Source organism: Anser cygnoides, chromosome 4, assembly GCF_040182565.1.
Source record: "Anser cygnoides isolate HZ-2024a breed goose chromosome 4, Taihu_goose_T2T_genome, whole genome shotgun sequence".
NCBI lineage: Eukaryota > Metazoa > Chordata > Aves > Anseriformes > Anatidae > Anser > Anser cygnoides.
In genome coordinates, this window is record NC_089876.1 from 4,299,511 (window position 1) to 4,322,435 (window position 22,925).

General features: G+C 36.7%; 1 protein-coding gene across 4 annotated transcripts in view; it reads left to right on the forward strand.

Moving 5' to 3' along the window:
• Positions 1 to 22,925, forward strand: part of CTNNA2 (catenin alpha 2) — a 478,216-nt gene that overhangs the window by 406,515 nt on the left and 48,776 nt on the right. For all 4 annotated transcript variants that reach the window (XM_066995540.1, XM_066995543.1, XM_066995541.1 and 1 more), the window contains exons 10-13: positions 5,534 to 5,626; positions 5,907 to 6,063; positions 9,386 to 9,586; positions 21,736 to 21,887. In XM_066995540.1, coding sequence (XP_066851641.1) covers positions 5,534 to 5,626; positions 5,907 to 6,063; positions 9,386 to 9,586; positions 21,736 to 21,887 — 603 coding nt within the window. The remainder of the gene's footprint in view (positions 1 to 5,533; positions 5,627 to 5,906; positions 6,064 to 9,385; positions 9,587 to 21,735; positions 21,888 to 22,925) is intronic.

The following is a 22,925-nucleotide window of genomic DNA, read 5'->3' on the forward strand; positions in this document are numbered from 1 at the left end:
GTGGTGTAGACAGATAAGTTTGATTGTGTCTTGGGCTTAAGTAATCCTATTTTAGGGAAAGAGAATAATTTGCTGTAAATTTTCTTCTGTTATTTCTATCAGTTAACTACAATGGAAAACGAAATGACTTAATTAAAAAGATGTGTATTACAAAAGTAATATATATATATTTATAAATAATGTACAGAATTAAGATGTAAATAGATTGCATTCTTTCATTCCTTGCCTTGGGATGGTTAAATGGTTGAGGAAGGTGGATAGAGCTTTTTTTTGTCTTGTTCTTTCTAATCAAACTGTTGCAAAAAAGAATAAAAGAAATTGAAAACTTGACTACATACATTAGCTGCAATATTCTGCAGCATTTGTGTCGATATTGCTGCTTTTCTGTAGTGTATACTTTTTTTTCTTTTTTTTTTCTTTTTTACTCTAAGCGATGGATTTCATTTTTGGACCTTTTCACTTGCATTGAATTCACAATGACCATGTTAAATCTTTGAATTTATGATCTTTTGATTTATTGAATAAGAGGACTGTATGTATTGATCATCATAATTACATTTAATAGTACAAAAAGCTCATGTCAAAATTGGAAGTAGCATAGTTTAAAAACACAACTAAAGATAGCTACACCTAATTCTCATCAGTATAAAAATAACATAAATTGGTATAAAATATCCTTGATTACTTTTATAATTTAGAGGGCAATTTTATAGCAGAAATTTTCCTGTCCTAGGTGTAGTACAAGTGGCAAAGGCAATGAAAAGTCATTATTCCAAACTTCAACTGAGTGCATGGAGCCATGAGAAATAGCAGTCTACACTGACGTTTGTGCTATCTTGACTGTAGTTATTACCCATGCCAGCTACAGAAAGAATATTGTAGGCATTGCCTACCCATGCAGTAGTTACACTTCAGCTGCCATGTAAGTCTACCTTTAGAATAAATCCTGTCCTTGGTGTGTCCTTTTAACAACAGTAGTAAAAATTCGCATTAGAAGTGAAGTCCTTCCCCACCCCACCTTTATCTGCTGTATTTCACTTAATGCAGAAAACTGCTTGAGGCTGAAATACAATCAAATACATTCAAATATATTTCATTGGGACTGATCCTGCATATATTTTGAATAATTGAAACTAATTTGAGTGATTAAATATAGATACCTAGCAAGCTGCAGGCTTGCATCTTGGGCTATCAGTGCTAGTGATAGGAAATTAGTATGAAGGAGTTAGTATGCACTTTTCCACCTCCCCAGTTCTAGGATTGGTTCAGTGGCCTTGGTGATTGCAGAAAAATGCAATATAATTAAAGCTGTAGTGTTTATTTTCCTGTTCACTACTTTTCCATGCTCTTGTAGGACAGGTTTAAGGTGTTTAGCAATTGTTTTGATGGGGTAAAAGTAGCTTAGCAGACCTGAAATTCTGGACAATAGTGCTTTTCTACACAGCAATCTCACTGTTATTAAGTTCCCCCACGCGTTTCAAGGATGATTCATAGTTCATTGATATTGGTATTTAAGATGTGTTCATTCATGTACACACTCTTCAGACATTCCACAATGATCTTAATACAAACTTAAGTTCTCTTCAGGCAATCAGTGAATTCAGTATGCTTAAGGAACTTAGTAAACAGCAATAAACAAACAAACAAAAATAAATAAAAAACCACCTTGTTACTTCCACAGCCTCTTATAAAATCTCTTCTTCAGTGCTTCAGTGGAAACTGAGTACTTGAAGCATAAAGGTAAAGGCTGTCAAATCAAGGTTTTGGCAAATTGGCAGCTATGACAACATACACCCTTATTAATTTCCTTTCCAAGTTATCTGCTCATTCCAACACTAGATCTTTGGAGTAGCATATTAAATGAATTCCCAACCTTGAAGAGTCTGAATTCTTCACAATACGTGCTGTGTTAAATGCCCAGATGCAAAACAAGTTATAGTGCACTATTAAAAAGTCTTTTATTTCAGTAATACCACTTTCAGCAATCCCCAAGGCTAGTTAACTATTATTAAACAATAAACTGGACACATCTAGAGGATGAGGTAGTCTACCAAAGACTTGAAACAATATCTGGAAGTGCCTTTCTCTTTTCGTCATTATTCAGAGATCAGTCTAGCTCCTGATAGCTCAGCTCAGTGTGTTGGAATTGGGTCCTGGTGTGCATTAAAAGGAGCATGGCCAGCAGGTCAAGGGAGGTGATCCTCCCCCTCTACTCTGCCCTGGTCAGGCCTCACCTGGAGTACTGTGTCTAGTTCTGGGCTCCCCAGTGCAAAAAAGACAGGGGTCTTCTGGAAAGAGTCTAGCAGAGGGCCACAAAGATGATTCGGGGCCTGGAGCATCTTCCCTATGAGGAAGGGCTGAGAGACCTGGGTCTGTTCAGCCTGGAGAAGAGAAGACTGAGAGGGGATCTTATCAATGTGTATAAATACCTGAGGTGTGGGAGACAGAGGGATTTGGCCAACCTCTTCCCAGTGGTTTGTGGGGATAGGACAAGGGGCAATGGCCACAAGACAGAGTACAGGAAGTTCCACACCAACATGCGAAAGAACTTCTTCACGGTGAGGGGAGCACTGGGACAGGCTGCCCAGGGAGGCTGTGGGGTCTCCTTCTCTGGAGATATTCAAGGCCCGTCTGGACGCCTACCTGGGCAGCCTGCTCTAGGGAACTGCTTTGGCAGGGGGGTTGGACCCGATGATCTCTTGAGGTCCCTTCCAACCCCTACAATTCTGTGATTCTGTGATTCTAAGTTTTGGGTCATAGGCAGGAACAATATCTGGAGCTGTTGAATTTATGGTAGACTAAAGCTGTTGAATTACCTCATGGTCTCTATGGACTCAGCATGCATATGGGCCTTGCCTTGACAAAAATCTTAATTGATGGTGACTTGATTATATACATTATAACAAAGGCAATAAAAATAATTAAATAATGTAATATTTTGTGATTGTGAGCACTTAAAACTTGTATAGCTTCACGGTTCTAGGCTTAAATGATGGCACTAAAATGTTAGCTTTAGCAAGTAGTATCTATTTCTTGCCATGTTTCAAAAATAAGTTTTGGGTAAAGTCATAGTAGTTCTGATTTGCAGTGCTAAATTCAATTTTATCTAGATTGCATCTACCTTTGTAGGATTTGCTTATCTCTATGCTTATTTGACATAATCAGATCTTCCCATGGTACAGGCTGGTATACTCCCAGCTGAATTGTGAAAGTAGTATTGCTTTCTGACTGTTGATGATAAAGGACTATATTTAAACAAGACTTAAAATAAGCCACAGAATCTATTTAGATTAGGATTATACATGATACCTATCAATATATTCTTTTTGAAGTAGATAACTGTAATGCTCTTTTGGTGCATAATTAATGTCGCCATAGATTATATTTGTACTCCTTCTGTACTGATAACAGCAACCAAAATACTATTTTGAACTCTATTTTTTTTTTTTTTTTTCAGAAAGGGAGAAAAACTTTTCTCATGTTATCTCTGTATTCTTCCTTGGAAAACCAGAACACTTTACAATATCCAAATGTTACCTTACCAGATTCTGTTGAAAGAATAATTATCAGAGACAGAGAAGAAATAAGTTTTATTTTTTTTCACTGACTTTGTTCTGCAAAGTTTTCCTTCAAGAGACCTCAAAGAAAAAGAGCTGCTTAATAGTTTGATTGCCATTTCATGATACCCAGCCTCTTTCAGTCTCATATCTCACTGCTATCTGAGAAAAAGTAAGACATATCGTGCATCTGGAGCCTTAGGACAGATTTTCGTCATGGTAATCACAAAATGAAAGGGCAATCTAAAAAGCACTTATTTTAAATACAGGAAGATAGCTTTTGCTGAACTTAATGCCATTTGCTAGTTTTCAAGGTCTGTAATTTCCACTCGTGTTACTTCATTCTAATTATTATCCTGCTTAGCTTTTGTTTCTCATGAAGTTGAAGTGGTCTGTTTGATGTGCGCAAAGAAGGGACTACAGAAAATGGTAAATTAATTGGAAGATGTCAGCTTTGGAGAATGTTTTTGACATGAGCGCTGTAAGGCTGTTAACAAACAGACTAACTCATTTGTCTCACCATGAAATGAAAATAAAAATCACAACATTTTGATAAAAACTTGACTAGGAAATGCCTGCAAGATTCTTTGAAGCCTTAGGTTCTTTTCTTCCCTGAGCTTTGGCACTGTGATATATGCAAACCACGTTCCACATAACTGTGAAGTGAAATAGGTTCTATGAAGAACAGATGGACCAGGGCTAATGTGGCGATGTGCACTGGAGACGAGAACAGATTAATACCACGAGGGGAGACTGGAGGAAAATTGGAAAGATGGGGGTATTTGAACTAATTCATGAATCATTTCCAACTGATAGTTATGCCTTCAGGCACAGTGAATAATATCAAGGAAGCATATTTAAAATTTTATAAGTTTGTTTTAATGTAGATGAGAATTAAGAGCCATACTTTCAGATGATTAAAAGAAAAATATGTATTCCCCCTCCCAGAATGTACCTTTGTGATTTAAACCTCACTGATGAGCATAATTATGTGCACTGTGAAATGAATTGCTGTTTTGAAAACCCATGGCAGATTCGTGGACTTGGCACACAGCTTTAGGGGATGGGGTTTTTTTGAAAGAAGTACTGTAGGGGTTGTGAGGACATATTCTGCAGCTTGTATCCAAGCTGCAAAGATTCAGCTCTGTGGTGTCTGGAGGCATGTGCTGATTGCTAGATCTCACTTAGGTGTCCCTCTAAGCCTCTCCTGCCTTCATCTCCAAACAGCCTTCAGTCTTATGAGGTTCAGACTTCCCAAAACTGTGCCAGAACACATGTAGATTCCTACATTTTTAACGGAGATCTTTAAGCATACTTTACACAATGAGGCTTTCAAAAGACATTTTAACTGGCCAAGTTATGATACTTGCTGATGGACATTTTACTCTAGGGTAGATAGTCACATACAAACAAATAGGTCCACCTGAGAATTCAGGTAATTTTGACATTCTTAATACCGTAGGGATCTGAAATAATTGGATACGCAACATAAATGTCATTTCACAGTATCAGTAAAAATGTCAGAGTTTTGTTTATGTGTCTCAAAGCATGCCATGTGTTAGGACATCAAAATTTTTTAGTTTTGCAAAACTGAAGAGTGTGTGGATACGTCTGTTTACCATTGTTTGTAATGGACACAGTTAATAAAAGGAAAACTTATAGATAATTGTTTAGATGCTGCTCTACATTCTCCATATGACTTCTCAGAAGATTATTCTCAGGCTTTAGAGGAGGAAGCAAAGCACTTGACAGCAGGGGAAGATTTGGGGAAAAATCTAATGAAGAAGATGACTAGCTCAGTTTTGCTAGTTAGGAAATAATCTATGTCAGTTTTTCTTCATCAGTACAGAAAATCCTGCATCGTGCCTCTTGTATACAATTCTTTCATTCTAGCCAAGGCTCAATAAGTAGAGAAAAAGGTATAAAATGGCTCATTTGCCTCACACTTGATTCTCATTCTGCTTATTTCATTGTAGGTTGCAAATCTGGCCTGTTCAATCTCAAACAATGAAGAAGGTGTGAAGTTAGTGCGTATGGCAGCAACACAGATTGATAGTCTGTGCCCGCAGGTAAGTAAGATTCGTGCTAAAAAGTACTCAAAAACTCTTTCAGCATTAAAAAGCATCAGGTAGCTGAGACAGGAGAAACATCCCACTCGAAGATTACAGCTTTGCCTTTGTCATTAAACTGTTGCCTGCTTTGTACAAACTGGGAAAAATTTCATATCTTGAGACATAGGTGTTGAATGGGGTGTAATGCTGTATTTTTAAGTGTCTTTAATCTAAGTGTCTATTCTCTACCTTGTGAAAATTGTTGCCACCCTTTGTAACACCTGATTTTGAATAACAGGTAATAAATGCTGCACTCACATTGGCCGCCAGACCCCAGAGCAAAGTAGCACAGGACAACATGGACGTCTTTAAAGATCAGTGGGAGAAACAAGTGCGAGTTCTCACCGAAGCCGTTGATGACATCACTTCAGTGGATGATTTTCTCTCTGTTTCAGGTACTGGGATCAAGGGAGTCTTCTAAAAATTCATTGCTAAATTAAAGTAATGGGTCAGAGGAGAGAAAAGCTATAATTACTAAAGGATCATTATTGTATTATTCCATCCTTACTGGAATGCTGATCTTCTGCACCCGATGGGAGCAACCAAGCTATGCCAATTAGTCCCTGGTAGCAATGGTTGGCTTTTTGTCTCCCAGAAAATAGCATCCTATATGTGCCTCTATTTCTGCAGAGAATTTTAGTTTCAGCTCCGGCACAAAGTAAAATTTTGGCCACCTTTTGAAAATGTATTACTGACTTGTGAAAAGCGGGACAGTATTTGTAAAAACTGTCAGAGTCCTCATGCAGTTGTATTCAAGAGGAGGAAAGATGAACTTTCCTTACTTTATTTTGTAGCCTTGCTCAGATAAGTTGTCTAAGCAGTGTGACAGATGTACCACACAATCCTGACCCCCTGAACTTCCATACCAAATCACCAGGCTCTGAACATGGATAGGAAGAAAGGAAATAAGCAGATGCTGTGTATGAGGCTCATCTAGGCACATTGTGATGACGACTGTGAACATTTCCAGAGAGTTAGAAAGCATTTCTGGGTCCCACTGCTGTTGGTGCAGCCATGCATCCAGGTGGAAAAATAGCAGTAGAAATAGCAAATCTGTGCAGCTGTCTAAGCTCTCTTGGAAGGACTATAATGTGAAACAAAAACAAAGTATTTTAGTCCTTATGTAGAGAAAGGGTGGACAAGGGAGGGACATTGACTCTGATCTTGGAGGTCTTTTCAACCTTAGTGATTCTGTGATTCTTTGAGTCACTCACTTTTCTCCATCCTCCTTGTAAAGTGCTGCAACTTGTAGCAGAGTATATTGTTATGGTAGAGTCATGTACGCTGAATACTATAGTTAGAAGTGCTGCATGTCCTGGACTAAGTATCTGCTGCAGAAAAATCATTTTCCTATGTCATTTGAAAGAGTTTGGTTTATTTTTTGTGAATACGGTTGTGGAGTGCCAAGGTGAGTTTGCAGCAAGCTAACCTCACAGAAGAGCCAAAATTCAGAAGATATTTTAATTTTGTTTCACTCTATGTTGTTTTCCTTGACATTTCCTTAATTTCCAAATAAAAGTTAAATATCTTGGACAAAAATATATATATATTTATATACTTTTTCAGAGGATAAGATTCTTTTTCACTTTGCTCTTCATTTTGTTTGGTTGTATCCCACTATTATCAGTAACAAGGAAGTGATTTGGTTAAGTATGACTACACTCCACTGTTCAAGACCACTGCTAGAGTGTTTACTGTAAGCCATGACAAGAAAATGAACTCTCAGAATAAAAGGGTACTTCAGAATGGTAGGTTTTTATTTGAGGATACAAACACTTTTCAGCAGACCTAGTTCTGCAAGGAAAGGGCAGAGCAAGATGTAAACTGCAGACCCAGTCCACACGCTGAAGAGATGAATAGCCATTTCACGCTCTGAATAGCCATTTCATTATTTGTTTGGGGACTGTTATTCACTCCAAACACTTGTATTTATAAAATCAGAAGTTATTTAAATAGATGACATTTTTATTTTTTGTTTTTCTCAGGTCATATTTTCTCATAACACATATGTTGTGGTAGCCTTGACTTGGAATAACTGGCTTTAGATGCAAACTTCCCAAGGCAGCTGGGAAGTTAGTATATTTATTGAGTATATTTATTGTTTTTAGATTTCTTTCTAATACTGTCCACAGACATATATTTGTATTAAAAATAAGAAAACATCTAATGCATCCAGAAAGCCTGTCACTGCTAGCTTGGAAGCCTTAGATTACGCAGAGTAGTTTTATTTTCAGTTGTTAAACCAGTGAAGCATCAAAAATGGCCTGGTGTCTGATTAAACGTATCTCATGAAATGACACTTCCTCCCCTTCATATTGAGCGTCACAGTTGATGGCATGTTTTATTAATACGGTGGCTATCAAAAGAAGGATGGGAAGGATGACCGTAATTTTAATAAATTACTTTGTATTCCAAGCACAGTGCCTGTTCATGTTCAGAAAGTATTTCTTGTGGGACAAAATTTGGCCATGACACTGTAAAGCAAATAGCAATGGTTAGGAGGAAGTAGCAAATAAATATTTCAAGAAGACATTTCTTTTTTTAAATGTTGATGGAGAGTTTTGCCTTTCAAATTACTCTGATTGGCAGCACAGAGGACTTCCAGTTTTCATTCAGAGTTGTTACAGTTTAAAATTCAACATTAGGTAAAACATTTCTGGAACCCTCAAATGGTCCAACATTGGGATTTTTAACAGTGGATCTTAGTGTGTCACTCTATTTTTGTGGCAAAGGATAATTAAAAAAAAAAAAAAAGTAGTTGATGAACTGATTGATTTTATTTTAAAAGAACAGCATTTAATTTTCAGTTTCCTGGTGGCTGTGGCAGAAAAGTATGGTGCTGTTTAGAGTTGCTGAGTTTCTCAGAGTGAGTTAGCTCAAACAAGAAATTCAGTCATGGTTTTATTATTGAAATCATTTTTAACTGTACTGGCTGGAGGGAAACGATGTCTGAGCTAGTCAGAATCAGCTTCATCCTTTCATGTTATCTGTGAGAATATCACACAAACTACAATGCTGCAGCATGTGAGAGTAGATGGCCCGATTCTGAGCCAAGAAAAACCAGTGCAGCTCCCAAGATTTCCATAAGCCCAGTTGATATTCCATCATCTGAGCAGACTCACTGTACTCAACTGTTATTTCAGAATATGCACAGTCACATATGATTATACTATGTGTCATGAAAAATCCACACTTTAATCTCAGTGCAGATGGCATGGATCAGCAGAGATGAACTGCTCGTGCACAGACTCCCTGCTATTTGCTGGGAGGCTATCGCAAGAGCAAAAGGCTATTTGCTATTGCCTTTTCAAAACGGTTCATTTTGTTTTCTAACTTATTTAGGCACAAATGAAGCATACATATTAAATGTTTATAGAAATGGGTAAATTCATCTTCAGAAAATTGCCCGTTTATTAGAGTATCTGCATAATATCTGATCGTGTTCCTTTTTGCACTGATTTTTATTACGTTGTCATTATCATAGATGCAATGTTTGAAATTAATATGACAACTTTTCAAATAATTATAGGTTGGTACTCTCAGCATAGGTAAAGGGACATAGCCCACTACCTTTTAAAGATAGATGTTGCATAAGATAAATATCAATTTTTTAATGTACTGCTGTTTGTCATTTACCCAAATCAGTAAGCTTTGCTATGGCAGAGAATGAAATGAAATGAGGCTTATATTTGTTTTATCTTTTTTCCTACATTCCAGAAAATCATATTCTAGAGGATGTGAATAAGTGTGTGATTGCTCTGCAAGAGGGAGATGTTGATACCCTAGACAGAACTGCTGGGGCCATCCGGGGCCGTGCAGCCAGAGTTATTCACATCATTAATGCAGAGATGGAAAACTATGAAACAGGAGTTTATACTGAGAAGGTACTGGAAGCTACCAAACTGCTTTCTGAAACTGGTAAGTATATTTGAAATATTGTTCAATATTAAGTCACTTAAAACCTTCAGTTAATTTTCTGAAATCTGTAACTCAGAGGGGAATCTGTGCTTGAAAATGAGATGTAAACAAACAAATTAATGACTATGAGTGCTTTTGTTATTCTCTACTCCGTGCTACTGCGGCAGTCGTATTGACAAGAACTGTATAAGAGAAGAGATTCAGTGACCCATCAAAGATAGCCTACTTTATCAAAGTTGCAGTGTATTTCAGTAAATAATACACAGCCTTTTCTTCAAGAACTGAGTCTGCTGATTATGTTTTGTGTGTCTCTAGAAAATCATTACAAACATTACTCTGTGGTCTGCGCAGGTGAATGTACTTGCTGGTGACTGAAGTGTTTCTAAACAAAACAATTTTTCATTGAAAATACATTTGAGCAAGTGAAAATATATTATCTGATTGAAAAAAAAATATAAAAGTCTGCTAGATTACATGGATAGATAGATTGGGGGAAAAAAAAGATTGTTTGTAACCTCTTTTTGCCTTCACAAACCAGAGATTGGATTCATCTAAGTGATTACATCTAGTTTGATTACATCTATGCTGGTCATTTTAGACTCCTTCATACTCAATATTATCTGTTGCTATGTGCAGCTGAATTGTTCAGTTCAGGCAGTACTATCAAGAGCTCTCATCTGAAAGCAAAGGACTACATTTGTTCAGATGGATCATACTTCGTATTTCATTGACTTTATGGACTAGATCTCCACTCATGGTACAAGGGACCAGCTATTATAAAGATGCATGTAGCGTAGATGCCTGAAAATGGCTGAACAGATCTTCCCCTATCTGGCTGCCCTAGGCTTTAAAATACTCAAGATTGTTTTAGAAGGACCAAGTGAGAATGCACCAGTTCAAGACATGGCAAATGTAATGTCAGACAAAACAAACACCTCCCTGTGAGATAAAAAAGCAAAAACTATTGTAGCACTGCCTGCCTCTGGGTTAGCTTTTAGAACAGAAGTCAGCAAAATGAGATAAAAGAATGATTTAATATTGGTTGTTGTATTATTGTTGTCCCCACCTAATTGTCTTTTAGCTCAAGGACTAACCCCAAGCCCTATTTCCACAGGTAAATTGCGACAAGAATCATGTGTTCTTTCTTTTTCTGGCTTTTCTTTGTGATTTACTGTACATTATATCTGAAACATGGATTCCTACAATTGTGCCTGTGACCAGAAAGCTTTGCCTTGAACACACACACAGTAGGTTCACACCAGTGATTCAACACTTGTAGAAATTAACTTTCATAGACTCTGCTGTGAGATGCACAGACACATTTCTGGGAAGAGTCTGGAAATCATAACTGTAATCTCCAGCCTATGGTACATGCTCCATTTATCTTTACACAGCTATTTCCTATGCAACAATCATGTTCACATCACTTCTGGCTGAACTTAGAGGGTCAATTTTTTTTTCTGTACAGCTTGAAGATAATGCAATAAAGCTTGCCTCTTTTCTTCCTCAAAGTTTAATGATGCTATTTAAGAGTCTCAGAGGTTTTTCATGTGGAAGAAGTGAAAGGGGATCAGAAAATGGTTGTCATTAGTCCCCCTATTTTTTTATGTAATCAATGAGAGATCAATGAAATGAGTACTGGGAATTTAACTTAGCTGTGAAAGTTTATGAACTGGTATTATGAGGTAACTGAAAGAAAGTAATCTGTTTGGTTTGTTACAGTAAAATATTTTGTTGCACTCTGTGGTAACCTCTCCTTTTGATAGGAAGAATTCTTCAAAATCTCGCTTTTAACAGTAACATTTATTTATAAAGTAAAAAAAAAATACATCTTTTCAGACTTTTTACTCAGCTAATATTTCTGACCTAATGTTATGGAAAAAACTTTTACTATTATTTTTTCAAAGGAGTAGCTGTCAGTTACAACACAATTAAGTAAACCAACAATAGGCACAGGGAAAGCTTACATTTTGTATTTAACGTTGTTTGATATAATTTGATTTATAACTAAGTTTTAGAAGCTCTGAACTAAGTGCATCTTGACAACATCAATTTATTAATGCCGGACTCAATGTGTAAAACTAAGTAACTGTTTCTCTAAGTCAAAGTTATTACTTATTTTGTACTTAGTAAAATGTAAGTAAACTTGTGAGTAATAAACTAAAAAGAGAAAAAGCCAAGCTACGCTACACAATACAGTACTATTTCTATCTGCAGCTTTTTAGACCTTTTACAAAGGGATTAATTATTATTTCTCTGTGATTGATAATTTAAAAAGGTAAACTTTATTAACTCATTTTGTGACCCTAGGATAAAGTGCTGAAAATGGTATTTAGACCATCCTATGCCATTCTCTGTCTCTTCCATTTATATTCCTGTCCTCTCCCCCCAAACTGGTTTCAGTCTACACATGCATCTGTACAGCTATGTATATGGGTATCTATGAATGCATACTTATATTTATATATTTATTCTAGTCATTAGCTTGAGATCCAGTGCAGATTTATCAAACAGTCACAAATGATGAATGATTTATTTAGTCATGCTCCACCTACCAAAATCTCAGTAAGAAACCCAATTATAAACATCTTATCCTTTTTTTTTCCCTCTTTATTTTTAATTGAACATTATTTTTAAATGAAGTGCTTTGGAAAGCTGGAGAAAATTTAGTTGAATGACAATGGAAGGGAAATAAGCAGAACATATTTCTTTTATAATTATTATTTACTTTTAACTATCAGTTCAGGAAAGGAACACTTCTCTTAACTTGTAAACCTCCCTTTCAAGGGGTTTCATAGTTAAGTGAGTAGTGGGTTTGATCCACAGATAGTAAAGAAATACAGACACACTTTTTTTGAAAGAGAAACACGTTGCTACTGTTTTTTGGGGGGAAGAAAGTTCATCTTTATGTAAGTGATGTTAATAGGTTTTGAGAAAATGCAACCATGCAAATCTTCGTTTAATAACTGGTTTCACCTTGAAGTTTTATTTGTCTGTTGTTTTAATTTACAACCTACACCTCCTTTAAAATATACTGCTGTTTTTTCCAGTGTTTCAGTGCTTTCTTGGCTGTGCTTGACTAACCCACTGACTTTATAGCCAGCTACTTGTTAGAGGCTAGATTATTGTCTCTGAGAGTAGTATTACATAGTGAGGTATTGGTTAATGTCTTTTTTAAATTGGGTACTTTTATTTTCCTTTAAAAACAAAATAAAAGCTTGACTCTCATTTGCTGACATTCTTATAAATCCAAGATGAAAACTATAAAACCACTGAGTCAACAGGGCTTGCTTGGAACAAAGACAAAACACAGATTTCAGTGGATGTTAATTGTCTGCAGGAGTAAACCAAAGCTTCAGGGTTTCATTTTTATTTGTTTGTTTTTGTTTTGTTTGGGGCACAGTGAAGTTTTCCTAATATCTTTAGCTTGGTTTCCTAAAGAGCAAGAGCCAGTGGTTTCCTCGAGCAGCTCCAGCTCTGGGCATCACTGTGGGGACAGGGATGGGCTGGGGCCAGGCTGGGATGTCAGCCTACAGCTGGAGGTCAGGATTAGACCCAGTGAGGGAAACCAGGGCCAGACACAGCCCAAGGATTGGCAGGCAGGGATGTGCTGATGGCTCCTGTTGAATTTTTCCTTGCTATTTACCATCAGCATTTATTTAGCATTTGCAGATAAATGTGAAGTTAAAGAATTCGGGAAAATACATAAAATATAATTCTGCTACATATGGTCGAAGAAAGTATGAAGGAGAGAAGGGTGGAAAGGAAAAGGAAGGAGAAAGGGAAGGTGAAAGGAAGGAGAGGCAAAAAGCAGCACAAAGGAGTAAAAGAAGACAAAACATGATTTCTGTTTAAATATTAAGATCTTTCATACTGATGAGCACCCTGTCCCAGCAGTGACCAAAGCCTACTAAAAGTATTCCGTTGCCTTTAATACAGAGGAGATCAAGGTCTACTCAGCAATTGCTTGACAGGATGTAACAACTGAAGGGAAGAAGCATGAGTTTCCAAACAAGTGGAGCCAGAACTGTCTGGAAAGGGCTGTGGAAAACTTTCCAATACTTTTTTTTTTTCTTTTCTGTTTGCATTGGGATGTCTGGAAAGCACGTGGGAAGATGCAGTATTTGGGTTATGCAGTATTTAGTATTTGGGTTAAAAGCTCCTGTGAATGCTGTGAATGACAGTGGAAATTTTGAAATCATCTACCATCTGATTTAGACCAGAAATGCGATTTTCATCTTTTAGCTTGTTTTCGAAATATCCTAGTAACCTGCTAGCTGTCAGGTCTTTTTTAAGTAGGTCACTCTCCAACTTCTATTTTAACTCAAATTCTTTATTTTGTCTTTATCAGAATGGACTAAACTTTAAAATCAGCTCTCCTGGCAATTCAGCAATAAGCCTGTGAGAGTTTTATCAGTGTGAATAGGACAAACTTTAAAGATATTTATCACTAGGCAAAAGCAGCTCAATGATGTTATCAAAGCTAATACTAAAACGTGGTAAAGATGGATTTTTCAGCAGTGATATGAAATCAAACAAAATGTAGAAGCAAGAAGATGAATTTAAGCATAGCCGTAATCCAAAAAAAAAAAAAAAAACGATTGAGAGAGAGCTAAAAATTCTAAAATGGAGACTATTTTAAAAATAAATGATGTTAAATTCATGTTTTATGTGAGTTTCAGGTGGTTATAGTACAACTTATGGATGCCATCATCCTGACAACATGAGATCATTTATCCAAGGACTCTTATGAAATTATGGCTTTTATTCTGCAAAGCACTGCAGCATTTTCTTTAAAATTTTGCTGAACTGAAATCCAGAGATCAAGGTATCACCAACAAAAACCATTTAATGCATTATTTAAAGATAATGTATTTTACAAAAGGACCAGTGAATACCCGACATTACATTCATATTTCAAGGAAGTGCTTGGTTTGATTCAAAGAATTTTTAACCAGAGAGTCCATCTTCAATATGTGAAGAAATACAGTGAGAAATCATGCAGGATATATTATAAAACAATTAAGTGAGACACATAAGAGATGATTAAATCACCACGGTATCTAAAGCTTTCAATATTGTTTCTTTTTCTCTGCACTTTTAGAGTTTAAAAATGGAGTATAATACTAAAGGAGAATATAATGTAAGTGATTTGAATTTTTAAAGGCTTTTCATAAAGTTGTTCATACACAGCTGTTTGGAAAATGGGTAACCATGGAGTATATGTTAAGGTCTTTGATGGATTAAGAACTGGTTTACAAGGCAGAAGCAAAGCATAAATGACTGTTTCTCAGCAGGCAAAAAAATAAATCCTGTAATGCTTCAGGGGTCAGCACTGTGGTTGATTTTGTATAATATATTGTTTAACAAGTGAATAGACAGAAGCAAAATTTGCCAAAAGGAAAAAGCTGGTTTGTCAGGTGAGAGTAGGGGAGTTTCTGTATCAGAAAGATGACAATAAAATATAATTTTATGTAATTTCTCTAGGTAAAAGGAACAATTTAAACTACATTATCTGCACTGACAGGAAGACTCTGAGCTAATTCATCCTCTCAGAAAAAAATGTTTCATTAGTATGGACAGCTGGGCACAGATACCTTTTCTGTGCACAATATCACTGAAATCAGTGTTTAAGACATTAGCCTGTATGTTAAGGAGGATATTCACTTAATGCCCCAAATAGTTGTTTCAGCTTTGATCTCCACAACGTAAACATCTTCCAGAAGTGGAAGAAGTTCAAGACAAGGATGACAAAATTAATGAAATTAATTAACCAACCTTATCTCCTATGACCAGCTAACCTGCCTGGTGGATGAGGGAAAGGCTGTTGATGTAGTCTACGTAGACTTCAGCATGGCCTTTGACATGGTCTCCCACAGTATTTTCCTGGAAAAGCTGGCAGCCCATGGTTTGGACAGGTACATGCTTTGCTGGGTTGAAAACTGGCTGGATGGCTGGGCCCAGGGAGTGGTGCTGAACAGAGTGAAATCCACCTGGCGACTGATCACTGGTAGTGTTCCCCAGGGAACAGTGTTCAGCGTAGCAACCCAGCAGCAGTTCAATCTAGATTTTGTTGGCAATGATCTTACATTCGGTGCCATTGAAAACTCACATACAGAAAAGCTTTAAAATTTTTATTTGTTAGAATGATAAGGCCGTCAGTAAATTAGAAATGTTGCTATTAACTTGGGACCTGATTCTGTCAACATTATGCAGGTGCCTGATTTAATTCATGTAGTTAGACCAAGAGATGTTAATGGATCACATTTTTCAGTCTTAGTGTATGTATAACTGTTGTCAAGACCACAGCTCAAACTAAGAAACTAGTATTTAATTTTTCCCCCAAAGTATTGATTTACTTCTGAATTTAAAATTGATAGCCAATGTCTCTCAGCGTAATAAATGAACCATCACCTGTCTGATGCATTTACAAGCGTCAACTCCAGATTTGGTGTCTGTCTGAATTCTGCTTGTAGCTCCTCTACTGTCAGCCTAACAATATCCCTCTTTGTCCAGTAAATGACAGATAAAAAAGACTGGAGGTTTTGTGGGTACAACTGAGTTAGGTATTCCCCATACATTGCTGTCATGGGTCTCCTCAAATGTGGACCGATAACCTTTGCTGGAGAATAACACAGATCTTAACTCAATTTCCAAAAAATTTACTGCATCAAATGACAATTTAGAGAAACTTTAAGAAATAGCATCTTATTAGTTTAAGATGTTTTTTCATGCTTATCTAATCAGAAGTAAGCACTGATGTAAAAATATGATTGGCAAGGAAATGGTTCATAATGTAGTTTAATAGCTATTTCCATTTTTAAAAGGCAGATAATGTTCACAGGTAATAATATAAATTAAGGAGTAAACTGTAGCCAGATCTGCAAGGTCAAAATTGGTGCAAGAATCTTTCACATGCAGTCAGCAGTCACCATAGTAATAATCCATGTGGTCAAGAATGAGTATGTAGTCACCAAAATGAACAAATTGTAATTCTCCATCTCCTCTCCCAGGACCTGATGTTTACGAATCTACTATTGCTGCTTCGTGAAATAATCAATGGAGTCATTTCTGCATATTTCAGTGACATAGTAAGAAAAATGATCTGTAGAGCTTCAGCCCAGGACCTTATAGGTGTAAGGCTTCACTGACTGAGCTGAAGGACTTTGACAGTTAGCTAGGAGGGGATAAAATCCTATATAGAGAGAATGTGGAAAAAAATGGAAGATCCTATTATCCTTTGACAATTGGGTTCTGCTTTGACCTGTCCCTATTCATTCCTCTTGTGTATCCATTTCAAGAAAAGTGTTGTAATAAGTCCAATAGCATTGTACTAGTAAAGTAATATATGAGTTTAAAATGTCTTTCAGAAATTAAATGTTTATTTCTGGTAAGGAGTGTTTCTTCCTACAGCATATTTTGCTGGATGTGGTGCTGAACAAAGACACTATAGCTGCCTATTAAATATTTGAGTGCCTATTTCCATGATACTGGGAGGCGTTCTGATTTAGCAAGTAAATAATCACTTAAAATGTTTCACTTCCTCATTTTCCTTGAAGATTTCTGTGCCTAAGGCTATGATTTTAGAGGGTCTGCTTTTGACCAGTCCAGCACAACAGATAGAGAATGTGTCTTGTCATGCTTTTTCCACGTGTGCTTTCATATTCATAGGTCAAGTAAAAGAAAAAAAAAATAAAAGGAAAACAATTGTAGCCCAAATAAAATGTCGTATAAATTACAATATACATAGCAAGCACAGACATCAATTACAATGGTGAACAAAAAATAATCATCTTTATCTTATCTTTTATTTTCTTCAGGAGTATGTGGAAATTGACACACTAGAGGCCTGTGTGGCCATTCAGAGGGACCTGGATAGGCTGGAGAGTTGGGCAGTGAGGAACCTGATGAGGTTCAACAAGGGCAGGTGCAGGGTCCTTCACCTAAGGAGGAACAACCCCAAGCACCAGTACAGGTTGGGGGCTGACCTGCTGGAGAGCAGCTCTGCAGAGGGGGACATGGGGGTTTTGGTGGACAACAAGTTAACCATGAGCCAGCAATGTGCTCTTGTGGCCAAGAAGGCTAACGGGATCCTAGCCGGCATCAGGAGGAGTGTGGACAGCAGGTCGAGGGAGGTGATCCTCCCCTCTGCTCTGCCCTAGTGAGGCCACACCTGGAGTATTGTGTGCAGTTCTGGGCTTCCCAGTACGAGAGGGTTGCAGAACTTCTAGAGAGGGTCTAGCGTAGAGCCATAAAGATAGTTAAGGGATTGGAGTACAAACTGAACAACAGGAAGTTTCATCACCATATGAGGAAGAACATCTTTACGGTTTGAGTGACAGAGCACTGGAACAGGCTGCTCAGAGAAGTTGTGGAGTCTCCTTCTTTGGAGATATTCAGAGCCCGCCTGGATGCAATCCTGTGTAACGTGCTCTAGGTGACTATGCTTGAGCAGGGGGGTTGGACTAGATGATCTCTGGAGGTCCCTTCCAACCTCAACCATTCTGTGATTCTGTGATTCAGAAATAGCTTTCAGATAAAGAGTATAGGAGCATTCTGTATTATTTGGAATAAATTATGTTACATAAACATAGAAATATCAGTCTGGATGCAACAAAAAATGATTTTCTTAAAACCATCTTCTCACCTTTCTTGTACAAACTGTAGAAAAATCTCAAAGATGGGTTCTAAGAAAAAATGGACGTAGTACTCCAACTGGAGCCATACTGACATAGATCATGACTTCACAATATCTCTTCTCAAGCCTCTTCTTTATATATTGTAATAATTACAGTTTGACATTTGCCATTTTCTTTTACAATCACATCACACTGTTAGACATATTGCAAGAATGCACTTGACATATCTTCCTGGTTTGACAGCATATCAGAGGTAATTGTTCTTTGAGTTCTTTGAGATTCTTTTTCTCATGATTTCCATGTCCACCATGTAGTAATTTAATTTATATTTCGCTTGTTTTGTTTCTAAGAGTGTCTTGTGTGAGCATGTCAAAAATTTTACCAATGTCAAGCTGTATCGTATCTACTGCTTCTCCCTACCCTCTATTTAGCTGCCCTGTCAAAAAAAAGATGTTGTAATGTTTTGATGCAACCTATTTCTGACAAATCTGTTGCCTGTCCAACATCTGCTCCTTAATTACAAGATAATTAAACATTACTGCTTTACAACATTTCATTTCTTTCTGAGTACTGAAATAGGCTGAATATCCTATAATTCTTCCTTCCTTCTTTACCTTTCTAAAAATAGATGCTTCTTTTTCTTAATCCCCAGAACATTCACTGTTATTGTTATTCTTGAATTCTCAAAGATGATTCAGAAATTGCTTTGATTATTTTCTTAAGAACTGCAGGGTAAATTTGACTATGTTCTGTTTACTTTAAGGTACTTTGATAAATATAAATGTTTATGTAGATAAACTATCCTTTCCTAATTCAGGTCTGTTGCACTTGGAACAGTTAGTTAATAGTTGGGTTAAATACCTGATCACATCTGCTTTTGAGGAAATTCTAGACAGAAATTGAAGGACCCTAAATATTGCAGCTCTATGCCTTTTCTTTTGCTGCCATTTTTGTATCTCTATGTTTGCTTGTTTTATCCCTGTGACCCTAAATAATTTCTTTTATTCTTAATGTTTACTAGTTTTCATTATATTTTTAATGATTGCTTTTTGATTTTCAGGTTGGACTTCTTTATACAATCACATCAGTCTCTTACTACACTTTGGAATGTTCCATAAATTAAGATAATTTTAAATATGCACTTCTTAATACTCCATTCAGAACTTCGAATTTTCTGACTCCCTTTCTACTTAAAATATTTCCCCTCGGCTTAGCAATGTTTTGTTGATGCTTAATTTTTGAAGTCTATTGTCACTATCACTTTTCCCTATTTCCCCAATACATCCCAAACACTTGCTCCACTTACTGAACATTATTTGCATGAAAGATGCAATTCAGTTCTTTCATCTGTGTACATGAACAAACATACATAAAGATGGCATAAACAAGATTTGAATAGATTAATCTGTTTAAAAGGCTCCTCTTTAAGAAACAACATTTAGTGAGATACTGAAATGCCAGAAACAGAAAGGTTGAGCTTGTAGTGGCTGCCAGTTCTTCGAAATGTAAACCAGTCTTGAATCATAGTGTGTGTGTTTTTTGTTTGTTTTTGGTTTTGTTTTTGTTTTTTCTGTTTTTACTTTAAAACAGATGTTAAGTGAGATGCATAAAACACGCTGTTTTCATTATGAGTAAAATAAATTTAAGGGCATTCATTCAAGAAGAAAATGTGGTTTCCTGACACAATGAAAGTTTACTTCCAAGGAAAGATTGTCACTGCTGCTGATAAAAATAACACTGGAAATTCCCACTTTGTACCATTATTCAGCATCAAGCTACCAAAAAGTTTATTAAAACAGAGTATAAGGAAAAGATGGTAAAGAAAGACAATATAACAACAACAACAAAGTTGACTGTTTGAATTAGAAATCTTTTCCCGTTCTTTCAATTATAGTGCCAAAAAATAAACCAATTGATACATGAATTGGACACCTATATGCTCAAAGAAGGCAAATAGCAAAAAATCACATGAATATGAGGAAACACACAGCCGTTCGCTCACCCTCCCCCCTCCCTCTCTGGGATGGGGGGAGAGAAACGGGAAAGTGAAGCCTGTGAGTTGAGATAAAGACAGTTTATTAAGACAGGACAATAATAATAACAATAATAATAATAATAGTGATAATGGTAATAGTATTAACAATAATAATGTGTAAGAAAACAAGTGATGCCAAATGCAATTGCTCACCACCCGCTGACCGATGCCCAGCCTATTCCCGAGCAGCCGGCCCCCCACCCCGGCCAGCCACCCCTATATATTGTTTAGCATGACGTCAGATGGTATGGAATACCCCTTTGGCCAGTTTGGGTCAGCTGTCCTGGGTCTGTCCCCTCCCAGCTCCTGCTGCACCCTCAGCCTGCTCGCTGGCAGGACAGAGCGAGAAGCCGAAAAGTCCTTGGCCTGGTGTAAACACTGCTCTGCAACAATTAAAACATCAGCATGTTATCAGCGCTCTTCTCATCCTAATCCAAAACATAGCACCCTACCAGCTACTATGAGGGAACATTAACTCTGTCCTAACTGGAACCAGGACAGATAGCTATCTATAAACCTTAAGCTTGAACCACATTCTTTGACATTTGTAAAAATTAACCTTAAAGGATTCTGGATCCAGGTCCTGACTCGAGCCCTGAAATATTAATGTAAAACCATTGGAATGCCTAAGTATAACGTAAGTGCATTATAATTAGTGAGACTTGCTGTTTATGTTCCTGTGGTAGGATTTGTGTTTAAGCTGTTAGAGTACTGATATGGGAAATGTTTCTCTTTCTGCATAATGCCAGTGATTATATGTACAAAAGAATCCTGTATAAAATTTGAGGAAAAGCTTCTGCTATTATAGTTACTTCAAGGAAAGCATTTAAAGTATTTATATAAGATAAATAATTGCTTTAAGATACATATTCATAAAGCATCAAACCATATAATACCATTACCTTAAATCTGTGGCTATTTTTTGCAATACATACAAGATAATAATGAAGAAACCAAATGTCATTTTACAGACCTTCAGAAAAGTAATTTGCTAGCTTTTCCATGCTAAAAGTGTTTTGTCCCTTATGCGGTTTTTATTATACAATGTGAGCTAGAATACAGTTAGCTGGTCTAAATTGGTAGGTGTATTGGCTACATTTTGCTTTGATCATTTGGTATAAATACTGTACTGTGTTCATTCTAAGTTTAAACGTTTAAAAGAATTTAAAGGTTTTAAAAATATTCTCCTGATAGCTCAGATAACTCGCTGTCTTTTAAAAGGAAGTTTTACATTCTTCATCATGCACTTGGAGGCAAGTATGTGAAGATGGCTGGTTTCTTGCTGTCAGAAAATGTGCCAGAGCTCTGTACATATAGAGTCAGTACAAACCCACTCTGTGAGGCTTCCTGTGTCTTGAAGTTGTGACAACAAGATGTACCATGCCTACTGGAAAGTATTTATGCCCAAGGGCAAAGGCAGAATGTTCACAGAAGGAGGTGTCTAATCTTGCTGCCTTTCATTTTGTTTAATCTAGTTATGCCACGTTTTGCTGAACAAGTTGAGGTTGCCATTGAAGCGTTGAGTGCGAATGTCCCACAGCCATTTGAAGAGAATGAGTTCATAGATGCCTCCCGCTTGGTTTATGATGGAGTTCGTGACATCAGGAAAGCTGTTCTGATGATAAGGGTATGTAAGGCACCCGGGAAATAAAAGTTGGAACTTAAAGGAAAGTATCACACTGGATGGGAGGAATATAAAAGCTGCATGGACTCAACCCTGCTTCTTAATAAGCCAGAAAAGCTTGACACTTAAACAAGCATAAAATAAAAGTATGTTCATTGGAAAAGTATTTTTAAGCAAAGAGATCAGGGTATTTTAGGGGACGAACAAAAATTATTTTGTTAATCACCTGAGAGATGATTTTATCACAGCTGCCTGTAGATGCAAACTGTAGAACTCTTTCCGTAGTAGTACCATTATTTTGCCAAGATTTTCAAAGTTTGTGTAGAATGTTTTTGTTTTCTTAATGTATGTGTGCTGCCTAGGATATGAGGTAAGTCTGGTTAAAATCTAAATGAGTAAATAAATTATCTTGATGCTCCAGTGAGCATCTGCAAGGATGGTTTTGAATGTTTACTGAACTAAAGAATGTGTCATTTCAGTGTTGACTAACCAGTTGATTCAATTTGCTTAAGCATCTTAAAAAAAAAAAAAAAAAGCAAAACAGCATAATAATTGTGAGAGTAGATGTGTGTCTTGCTTTTCAATGTAGTCCATAATCAGATTTCAAAAAAATAAAATAAAATAAAAAATAGATAGATAGATACTAGATATATATGGTTTGGATGGTTTGGACATCCCAATTTAGATTTTTAGATGAAACCCAAATTTCCTTGCATCTGTCCTGATGAAAGCAAACGTACAAATGAAGTTATTGTGAAAATCACAGAGAAAACTGCCTCTTATGAAGCAACTGACAGTGCTAAAGCAACAACTCATCCCCTTAAGCAAACAGCATACACTTCAGGTTGTAAGTGTAGTATGGTACTGACGAAAGACTTCAGGCAATTACAGCACTCCAAAATATAGCTTCATTTTAGTCACCTGTCACTATATATTAACATTTACACAAAAAGCTTTTGACAGATTTAATTTTATAACTGCAAAACAAATCCCATTCCCATACCCAGTGCTAATCTGAGGTAGCTTGAATTATAGGCGTGG